This window comes from Magallana gigas, chromosome 2, assembly GCF_963853765.1.
Source record: "Magallana gigas chromosome 2, xbMagGiga1.1, whole genome shotgun sequence".
NCBI classification, from domain to species: Eukaryota; Metazoa; Mollusca; class Bivalvia; order Ostreida; family Ostreidae; genus Magallana; species Magallana gigas.
In genome coordinates, this window is record NC_088854.1 from 21887347 (window position 1) to 21899541 (window position 12195).

Sequence of the window (12195 nt, forward strand, 5' to 3'; positions counted from 1 at the left end):
TTTGTTATTTGGCAGTTTAAAAATATTATCCAAAATAAATCATTTTTTAAAAGGTTAACCTAAAAGGAAGCCAACAGTACAGTTACTGACTACAGTAACTACATGTACGATTCAGACCCCCCCCCCCATCCGAGGGGCACTGTCTACTATCCTCCACCTATCACACTGTGTTATATTGACACATAATAATCCCTGTGAAGAACTTTGATAGTTTGACAATCAAAAATAAAGTTTAAAGTTTTGGTGAAAACCATGAGTTTTTACATATAATGGGTCTAGACTCCACTTAATAAATCATTATAAAAAAGAGTAAAAACGTATCCTTTTATGAGAAGTATTTCTAGGATGGAGTTTAGGCCAATTCATACCAAAAATGTACAGCATAGCACAGTAAAGGCTGAAGATTTATTTTAGCATAAAACGTCATGTGGTCTAATTTGGAAACCTATACCTCTTGTGTTTACAGAATGAAAGCACGTTATTGATTTGCATAGTTAAATTTATAATATAAACAATGTATACAAGCCAAAAATTAATATCTCAGCAACGTTTGATCAAGTTCTTTTTTATTGATCAAAAATTAGTGAAAGATATCGCCTTGTACGCCCTTGACCTTTTAAAGCTTTCCCATAAGTGTGGAGTGTTTGCTAAACAGATATAAAAAAAATCCTTTTTGTTATATCATTTTTGTAAACACATCGTGTACTCAGTGTCGTCGTGAAGAATAACTAAGTATGTGTGAAACTGTCATTTATTACTTAAAATGAAATAAAATTAGCAAAGTATATATAATCAACATTAATGAGGATATAAAATAAAAATACATGTACAAACTGACGTACATAGATCACAGAAGATGGTAAGCATTATATCCCCTAATCAAAATACAACAATTAAAAAAAACCTGTATTTTCTAATAAACTATGCGTCAAGGTAGATGGTGAGAGAATAAAAATTAACACCTATCGAGTCATTACTGCAAGAAGCACGCCAACATACGCCCTCTACTTACAGAAAATCATATAAATCTCCCTCCCACTGCTTCGCTTAAACATCAAAAGAAAGATAACTCTAACAAGATTCACAGTTTGTCCTAGACACACTAAGCTATCTCCATCAGCATCGATAAACCTTTTAGTCTCCATCATCCGGTGCTCCTAGATGTCCATTGACGTTAACGTTTTTGACTCATTTTTCAAACGTTGGTCGTCCATATTCGGTGATAAAATGGTAAATATGGTATTGTGAGGTCATATGAAAAAGTGTGCATTTTTATGCCCTTAAACGGTACATTTGATTAATAAGGACAAATGCGTACAAAGTATAAAGCAAAGAAATGACATGGCCCGTGAAGCATAATAAGTAAGCTGTATATTTTTATGGTGCATTTAAATAAAACAAATTTTTATACATATTTATTAGAAACTGCGTTTAAATCTGGAAAATGTCGCTGGTATCATGCAAAAAGTCTGCTATTAATCGAACTTGTCCACGAACTTCCAACAACGTATATATGTGCTGATCTTTTAGACCCTCACTGTGAAGCCTACTTGACTTTGAGATCATTGGCAGCAGTCAGTTATTCAGGCTAGATAGTATTATCTTTACCAAAAAATATACTTTCAAATCCTGAAATATTAATCTTCACCAAAAACTTCATCAATGATATCAGGATGTTCTTTCATTAAAACTTGTAATTTAATGACGTAATAGTTCCTTTTCAGTCGTAGGACATCGCCCTCTAGTCGGAGTTTCTGGACTTCTTCATGAAGCTTGTCTTGTTGTAAGAGGAATGTGTTCATTTCAGTTTCACGTAAAGCGTTTGTCTTTCCTTTCCATGATGTAGGTGACATGCTTAGATCTGAAAACGAATTATTCTTTTATGGCAAAAATCACTTTAGACTACATATTTTTTGATTTTCAAAATCACATTATACTTTGCTTTTGTGACTTGTTACTATGGTGATTTAAGTGTTTTAAATTGTTTATATTCATTTACACAAATATTGATATAACGTAAGAAAATAAGCACGGCGTTTGAAATAAGTATTTTTTAAAATAAAGACATATGGTAGAAATTCTAACGAAGTTTATCTCAAGGTCATGTATTTTGTGAAATTATTCCATTGTTAAAAATTGTTACAGCTTGTTTTAATTGCCTTTTTTTTTAAAAACATTATTTATTGAGTTTATCAAATGAATATGCATTCACAATAGACTATAAGTAAAAAAGATCAGGAAACAAGCGACCATGCTTATATCAATCCCACTTTTTATGATTTTACATGTATCATCCTTCTTTTTTAAAACATTTTGTTTTTTGTCTAATGCATAATACAATGGGTATGATATTTAAAACATCATACCTCCATCTGAGTCAGAATCTCGTGATGATATTGTGGTCCCCGGGTCTGTCTTGGTAGCTGCCACTATCGGACCTGTTGAAGAATGGTTTAAATGGAAATAACATTTTCTTGACAGAATCAAAACAAAACAATAGTTACAAAATGTGAATTTATTTCTACATAGTGTCCAGAAAACTTTCATATGTGGTTTTCTTCAGTGTAATTGTAAAGCTAACTCGTTTCAAGTCCCTGAATACTAGGTATACTTTTATGATATCAATAGAATTAATGGCAATACTATTTCAATCTCGTGCTGTACGAATTTTAAATTCTAGCTTTACAAATACGTAATCAATGATAAGGTATCATTCATTTGTTTTAAAGTGTTTAAAAACATAGTTTTTTTGGAACAGTTCTTAACATCGTCGCAAAAACGTCAAAATATGGTTGACTCTCTCGCGAGAAGAGTATATCGTTTAGTATGCAAATATGCATGTTAATTAAATTCGCGACTTCAGTAACACGCAGTAATGTATCTAACGATGACTTTTTTCGATTGACAGAACTGAAGCTCAAAGTATCTGCTGAAAAGTGATTAAAAAATCTGATTTTATTATATAATATCACACTTTATCATCAACAGGTCCCTTTACAGTACTTAAAACAAAATTTACCTTGAATATTAAATTCCTTGTTTATTTTTCCCAATTCATTTTTTAATTCCAGTATGTATTTTCCAAACTTGTCTGTATCTGAAAGAATCAACACGAGCTTTGTACTTTCTTTGTGGGTCTGTATTTGTTGTGTTTGAACCTCCAGAGATGTATTTTGGTTCCAGGGAACAAACGACCATAGCACTTCCGCTGTTGGATTGGCCATGAAGATTACCGTCAAATGAAGCAGATCGCCGACTCTGAATTCTTTGTGAGCCACATTGGAATGTCTTACTACAATAGGTGAACCTAAAAAAAACTAATAAATCTAATATTCTACTTAGATGTGTACATCATTTTTCAAATAAAATAATCATGATTTGGTTTTTATAATTTATACCCTTTATAATTAATTAATAATTTTGAATCTTACATTCCACATCTGCGATGAGAGTAAATCTATCTGATCCAGCATCGTTCACGACCTCTACTCTGTATTTCCCATGGTCCAGACAAGACTCTATTGATACATTATATGAAAGTTGTCCAGTCACGTTTGGTAGGAATATCAAGGTTTTTGTTTCGTGGAATATCGTCACATTGGACGAAGGAAAACTGTCAACACTGAAGGTCAAATCCAACAGGTCTGGCGCAGTGATTGTTGTTTTATTTTTTGAAGATGTCATCGTGGGTTTATCTGAAAGATTCCATGCACTACAGTTTATGTTAAATTTATTCGAAGATTAAATTCAAGAAACGTGTTAATCAGCGTACACATAACCAAAGCCAAATGAGTAGATACACATACTTTCAAGTTAAAGTCTTAATCATTTTCAATATAAAATTTTAAGACTTTTATTACATTTACTCTGGGTTTGAGATTTTAAAAAATATTTTTACAAAGTTCATAGCCTGAAGTCAAGAGTTGTTTTAAAAACACAAAAAACCCAATTATGTTTTGTGTATTTAAGGAAGATATGCTACGATAAAGGTCGAAAAAATTGAAACAGAGGAAATTCTGACTAATTTTTTTTATTTTCTTATTTTCTTTTAAAAACTTTCTGTAGCAATGTAATTGCAAAAGTTAATTTTCTATGTGTTTTTTCATATCATTTTACATATTCTATTGTTGTATTATATCGTGTATTACTTCATATCACTGGCAGGCACGCAATGAAAAAAAAATCTTTAAAACACTTAAAATTAATTCAAGACAGATTATCTCGGAAAATTTTATCATTGACCTTATATAGTGGTATTGTCAACAGAATTCAGACAATAAAAGTAGTTTTAGGCAATTAATGGTTTCAAGCTCCTATTCGTCAGTTTTTTGTAAAACTCGTTCAAAAATGGGTAAAATTTTGAATTGAATTTTGCTGAAAATCGATAGAGGAAATTCGGACTTAATCAAATTTAAAATGTGACCTTAACATGATTTGTGAAATATGAAACTAGTAAAGCTATTCGTATTTAATCATTTTCAAACCAACAAATTATTTAATTATTTCTAATAATTGCAAAATAAAGAAAACCTAAGAAAGGTGGACAATTTTGACAAATTTTTCGATAAACATTGAATAAACATTTAAAGGTCACTAGCATAAAAAGTAGGTCATTGACCTAGTTACTTGAAAATGAAAAACAGCACCACAGTAGTAGTGCTACAATGTATAATAAGTAGTTTTTTCGCCTCTGAGTAAACGTAATCCTTAAAACATCGGATGAATTTAATAAACATTGTATATGTGTCACTAACTAGTTCAAATTTAAACGACGATGATTGTATTTTCTAAGCATGCTCATAAAAATGAACTCGTATCCTTATTCATTCTTATGATAAAATCGTCAATGATAGGGGATAGGACAGGGCGAGAGAATTGTTAATAGTTATTTAGCATCGTGGTAGTATTCAGTACAGCTCTTATTTCAAAGAATGTGGGCGCTTAAGATGTAGATTCGGCAGGAATCTGGGCGCACAAGGAGAGTGAAAATGTTATCAATTGATTTTGAATATTTTTCGAATTATAACCGTTCTTTGGTTTCTGTTGGATGTGGAATGAGTGGAAAAATATTTGAAATGCAAAAGGTTTCATTATAATATGGGTCTAAATATAGCAACACCATGTAATTAATGCAAAATCCTACTCATTTACAACTGTTTTTAAATGATTTTGTTGTCTCTGGGTCTTCTCTCCACAAATTTGAAACGTGTAAAGATAACATATTTCAACATTAAAAATGTCGCTTTTTAAAAAAAGATGGAGAGATGACCCAGAGATGACTAATTATGTACTTTTTCAAATTATTTTTGAAGGATAAAAAACTAAGTCCATTGATATGACAGTGTTGTTTCAAACAGTACTTTATAGAGCATATATCATGTATATTGACAAGTCTCGCATGGCTCAGTGGTTTCGTCCTGGATTAGTGAATACAGACATTCAGTGTTTTGGGTTCAAATCCAACTGGTGGTCTTTTTAAAAAAAAATTAAACTTTTTTGTCTTAAATGTTTGTTATTATAACATGATGTTGAATTATAATATACCGGTATATTTTAATTTGTTGTTATTGAATTCTAGATCTGCTGTATGAACACTATTAAAACATTATTTTCTTATTACTAGTTTTTTAGGATATACACAATATAACTTCATTAAAATATGTTTGCATTAACATTTCCAAATAGTTATCGGTTTACCTCTCATTGCCGTTTTTTGAAAGCTGTTGTGAGTTTTTAAATAACCGGAATAGCCATGTACTTCGACTCTCAACATAATATATTTTTGTTGAAACCTGTACATAGCCTTTCGAGGTTATAGACATTTAAATCCCAATTGATTCGTGACGAGGATTCCTGCAAACTTACCATCTTGTGCGCTCACTTTCTTTCCCAATCATTTGATAAAATAAGAAAGCATAGAGCTTTAAATAATTTCAAAGAAAAATAAGAAGGGAGTAGAAAACAATTGCAAATCTATCTACGACACACCCACCCATAAACAACACTAATCCCAGTGTTTTATTGCTGGTCTGTAATAAATGTAACAAAGATGGACAATATTGTATAAAATCTTATTAAGAAAAAATCATTTTAATTTGTGCCCCAGTGCTTTATAGAAGTATTCATTTTTAAGTTTCCTGATAGTAGCGTTTGTCAAAATATTTCCTTTCTTTGATGTAGGTCAAGTACTTTATCAGCAGTGAAACACGTCGGTTTTTTAATGAATTTATTAAATGATGACCAGTAAAGATCGATCTTCTAAAGTTATTTACACCAATCCCCTTACACTAAAATACTCTTCGATAAAGCAATATGGCTACGTCAGTATCATTTCTTTGCCCTTCGCCATCGTATCCTCACAGTCCAGCATCTTCACCTTAATGGCGATGGTGTAATGATGTGAGTGGCTTTATCGAAATACCATAAAAAAATTTCTTCATTTCATGCCATTTTATTTACATCTACCAAGTATTATTCCCTCTATTTCTTAAGTAAACTTATAATTAATTCATAGCTCTAGAGAAACAGCCAGACTGAAATATACACGCCCCGTTTATCGATTGGTCGAAATCTACAGCGGCTGAAACTGACAAGAAGGTGACAGGACTGAAATTGACACGCCCTGTTGGTTAAGACCTACAACTATCTAAGAATATTTACATAATTCAGTGTCTTTGTCTGTGATAACACTACGTATCGTTTTTGTACTATATAACCCATAATACAAATGACGCCAAATTGAGGCGCCGGCGGGGTTTGCTTATTTATATTTAAAGATTTAATCGTAATATGGTCTAAAATTGTATAAATATAAGTAATAAGGAATCATTCTTTGAATATTATGAGGTGATAATTTCGGTCGGGGCGTGATCAAATCTATCATAAAGCCTTTCGGGCTTTATTGGATTTGATCACGCCCGACCAAAATTATCACCTCATAATACTCACAGAATGAAACCTTCTTCCCCTTATAAAATCAAGGACTGCATGAAATAATCACGATGATGCCAAACCCAAAGTAATACAGGAGACGATTGGCTTCTTTTAGTTAACGTACTTATGTACATTAACAGTAATTTAGTGAATTTTTCTTACTTTTACGCTCAAATTATTAATAATTTAAAAGAAAGATGTAAATATAAACAATAAAATGCTTTCTTTGATGATTCATGCGGGTTATGAAGGTAGCAATCATTGCAGAAAAAAATTACATAACTGTTAACGCGGGTTATGTATTTTTCTGCAACGTCGCTACCTTCATATTCCGAATGAATCACCAAAGACAATTTTATTGTTTAAATAATACGTATATTCAATATTTTCTTTCAATGTAGCAGGTTGTACGATGCAAAAAAAATTCAATATTTAAAAGATAGTGAAAGCATTTCTAACCTACATTTTGTATTTATTGTTACGAAGTTCGATGAAATCCTATACATGTCTACAATTGAATTCTTAGCTGAACAAGTGTATCGACCAGACATGTTCCTGTATATGGGCCTCCATGTGTATGCGTTATTCATCAACTTTCCGTTTTGGTAAAACAGGTACGAGCACTCCGGATTACAATCAGCGTTGCAGGTAAGAGTTATGTAATCCTGTCCCTCTATGAGATGGTCATACCAGCTGGAGTATTGTATTGTAACATTCTCTGGAGCATCTATTAAAAAAGAAATATTAAACGCACTTTTGATTTTAATACTAATTTAAAAATATTTTATTGATTGTTCAAGAGGATTGGGCAACAGACTAGCCTATATCAACCCTCTTCGAGGGTTTCAAATAGTTAATAATCTAAAAGCAAGTCATTAAAAAAAAAAGAGTTGCTGATATGTTAATTATATGTATTCTAATTAATATAAATATTGCTCTATAAACGTAAATGAATATTATCAATGATTGTTTGCATTTGTTACATATATATTTGTAAAAAGGAAGGATCATTTTTTAATTCATGACTTACATGGCACATTTATTGTGTAGTATTCAGAGTAAGTAGTTCCATAGTAGTCAGTAACTCGACATTGATAATCCCCGCTGTCGTCTTTAGACAGGTGATGAAACGTCAGAACCTGTGTTCCCTGATCCCCCCTTCTACCATTATGATACCAATTGTAAGACTGGCATACAGGGTTACAGCTTGCGGAACAAAGAAGTTGAAAGGGTTTGTTTTCTATCGCTGATGAATTCGGAATTATTGTCACATTATCCGGTCCATCTACAATCAACAGGAAGATGATTGTTTAAGAAAAATAGATAGGATTGATACACAGTATATGTATAAAATATCAAAATGTTATATTAAGAAACTTAGTTTAGATTTTTTTCAAAACGTTTATACTCAATATATCCATACCTTTTACTTCGACATTTATCAATCTACTGTAATTGTAAGCATAAGGCTCGATATCATTTGTTGCATAACAATGAAATCTGGAAGTTCCTCCATAGTTGTAAGTTTTCGAAGCAAACAATCTGTTTCCTTTTGTGTATCGCTGTCGATCTCCTTTTCTGTACCAGCTGTAGGTACACTTTGGTTGACAGTCAGCCTCACAGGTGATGTCGTGTACAGGTTGTCCGCCTCGTTTTGTGAAAAACGTGTCGTGACCTGGAGCAATTGTGACAATTCCGGGTGGGTCTGAAAAAATTCATTCATGCTTTATTCCAAACCCATTTTTGTAAGATACACAAAATTCGAGGAAAACCTAACAAAGTTTTGATTGCTTTGACAAACGGATTTGCTTCTTTGCATTTTTTAAAAGGAGAGTTATTGCAAACTTTGTGCTTATTAATTATGCATATATATGTGCAATGTGTATCGTTTCGATCCTCTCAAATTGTCGTTTAACTGTATTCCACCTGTATCTCAAACGACTGTGTAGTGCACGGCCAGCGCGCTAGGGTCCGTTCGTCATCGAAAGCAAGATTTTTGTCTTGCCTAGATGGTGAAGTGGTTAGCGCGGTGGCCTCTCACTGCTAGTAGAATAGGTTCCAGAGGTCGTGAGTTCAAGCCTCGGTCGAGGCGGAGGCGGAGCTCCAAACAAAAGTGAATTTCTCTGTGCTTTATATATATATATATATATATCTATATCATTCACTATGGGCAGGTATGTGTCAATTTGAGAGTTATTGCAATGTTTGTGGTTATATATATATATGTATATATATATATATATATATATATATATATAAAGAATAATGAGTATAGCAGATAAAACTATATTTTTACAGATTATATTAAAAAGAAAAAAGTTATATATAATCGGTAAACTCTTCACTTTAACATGTAAAATTTACACATTAAGTCGAAAATGCAGAGGCCTGCAAACAAGGTCTTTTATTATAAAAGTAAAATGTGAAAATTCTTCGAAAAAACGGTACACTCGTGAATTTTTTTTTTACGAACATAGAGTATTTCTTTCCTAACGTGAATTTTGTACTTCCGTTTCTTACTTCCTATTTACTTTCAGCGAAGTGTCATATGAAGAAGTAAAAGTTTGAACTGGCTACCCCAAAAAGTTATTTACTAAGATATTTTAATATTTTTTTACATTAGTTAATTAAACCTTCAACTTTGCACACTTTCAATCCGTAGTTTCTGCATTTGTAACTTCGGGCTCAGCAAAAGCACATCTGACATGATACAAATTGACAAATGTAAATGCTACAAGTTTGTCGAATTTTGACATGACCTTATATGGCAACTGCCTTGATGCGGGAAAAGGCATGCTGTAATCGCCGGAATGGACAAAAAAGAAACATAATATTCAGCTTAACTGTTGCAATCGAAAATACCAGATTGTTTTTAGAAAAAAATTTGAGGTATGATTGAAACTTATATGGGAGGCACTGTAGCTCCAAGGTCGTCCATCCAATTTTTTTCAGACCGGGAGCTACAGACCTGCAGCTAGTTCACAAGTGGCTGTAAAGCTGTATTATAATAGCTCTTCAGAAAATTTTTATCAGCCAATTTCACAAAGTGAGTCTGTATTGAACCGACATTCAGGGCGTCATACTCATATCCCGTAATAATTGCTTGAAAAAAAAAATACCAATTTTTACCTGCATGATAGGCTTTTTTCCCTATATATTGCCGACAATGAAATGAAACATTTCTTAAAGTAATTTATACACATTATAATTTCACGACAGTTAACCTTATCTTTAGAATTTTTATTCCAGATGCTACGTATCTGCTAGTATATTAGTTAAATCTACAAACACACTAACGTGCATGTAAATGTTCTACTGTCTATCTATAAAGCACGTCGTTTTCTTTAAAAAGGCATGGCTAGCTTATTTATTGTATGCGTAAACCTTTCATAGGAAAGTTTGCAGCAATATACACGTTGGTAAGATGGTAGGGAAATGAAGTTTTATACAGTTTATCTTTTTTTTAATGTTTGCAGTAAATGCGTCTTTTAATAACAGATGAGTATTTCAACATAGGCAAGATTTAATGACAATCAAATGGCTATGTTCAGGAATGAATGATACTGAAATGGTATTACTTTAGCTTCCGGAAGAAGTCAAGAAATGTAATCAAACTTGAAATCATTTTGATTCATTTATGAAATCACATCAAGAAACGTGTACGATTAACTGAATGTATAAAACTTATTTTGACCACTGGGTTTTCTCCCTTAAAATATGAACATAAAGAGTGTATTCTGTTTTATTTCTGCGATGATGTGTTCGTTTTGCTTATAAATAATGTTAAATGGATTTTTATATTTATACGAGCCCCCCCCCCCCCCCCCCCCCCCCCCCAAAAAAAGGGGGGGAATCGCAGTATCGGGTTGATCGACAAAAAGGATGTTAATGTATCAGCCAAAAAAATGAATGATTTTCTTTTGTCACAGCCATATCCTACCGGTATTAAATTTTATTTGTTGGCATAAATTATATGGATCACAAGTAACCCGAATTCCGTACTATTTGAATACAAATATTTTGTGTTTCATTTGCCGCGCATATTAATCCCCCGGCCTTTCTTAAAAACTAGTAAAATATATAAAATCACAAATAACTTACACTGAATGTTGACGTGTACTTGAGCAGATTTTACTCTTCCTTCCACTCCGCTGGCTTCACATTGATATACTCCAGACATCCTCCGGTCTCGTGTAATTTCAATGACTGGATTACCTCTAGATTCTAGTTGTCCATCTTTATACCAAGCTACTTCACACGGAGGGTTACAGCCTGACGAGCATCTCAGTCGAATTGTCTTGGAGGTGTCCTCTTTTTCAATTATGTCATCAGAAATGGTCTGATAATTTCTCACAACACTTGCAGCTTTTGGCCCATCTGCAAGTGTATTTGGCCCATCTGCAAGTGAAAAGAATTCGGATATATTAATGTCCATGTAAACTCGGGAACGTTAACCCTTTTAAGTTCATTCATATTAAACGCTTTACATTAAATATACACACATGTATCATTTAATTTGCAAACGGTATAGCTTATATTTGTAACAAGGACTTGAATGGTATAATTCGTTTTTTTTACCCCCACCCCCTCCCCATCCACCCACAATCCTACAATCTTCATTGCAGAGAAGGAAATTTTACGTCCTATTGTTATAAGAACGTTAACTTCTTGGGAGTCTGATCTCAGACCCTGCACGCCTGCGGTGTCCGTGTCTGTAATACATTTTAACAAGACCTTGGACTTTAAGTAGGAAGTAGCTACACATGTATATATTTCTTGCGTCAAACAAGGTAAACATGACGCGGTTTCAAGCGAAATATGGACCGATTGCGTAGTCTTAGCTCTAAAGACAGACAAATCTTGTTGATTTCAGAGAGCCATGGCCGAGTGGCTCACAATGAAATAGACAGGCCTACGTCAAATTGCTGTTTAACACAAATTAACTATAAGTTTTTATAGCATGTGTACTAATAATAGCATTTTGTGGCTGAGATCGAAACCCTTTTGTTCTATACTTTTGCATATTGTTTTTCTAGTCAGCTGTTTGTGGGTCCTCCCGCCACTTTTGAAATAGATAATAATGTTTCTCTGTTTTGCGTTATTTTCCAATAAATGACAATGTGTTTACAACTTACAAAACTTTACTGTCTGAAGCAATTATGGAAACACACAAGCTTCAATGTTACCTTGGACGGTTAAAAAAAGGTTTCGACATAGACTTACAATACTTATTGGATTCCACAGCCAAACAGAAAGACCTCA

At 32.9% G+C, this 12195-nt stretch overlaps 1 protein-coding gene across 1 annotated transcript; it reads right to left on the minus strand.

Annotated features, from left to right (window-relative positions):
- Positions 1-388: 388 nt before the first annotated feature.
- On the minus strand, positions 389-12189 carry LOC105336559 (carcinoembryonic antigen-related cell adhesion molecule 5). Its single transcript, XM_066075590.1, has 9 exons — positions 12157-12189; positions 11035-11331; positions 8357-8638; positions 7964-8218; positions 7397-7660; positions 3432-3695; positions 3020-3307; positions 2367-2438; positions 389-1861 (listed from the first exon to the last, which is right to left on the minus strand). The coding sequence occupies exons 2-9, from the start codon at positions 11111-11113 to the stop codon at positions 1638-1640; spliced, it is 1728 nt and encodes a 575-aa protein (XP_065931662.1). The 5' UTR covers positions 11114-11331; positions 12157-12189; the 3' UTR covers positions 389-1637.
- Positions 12190-12195: the final 6 nt, after the last annotated feature.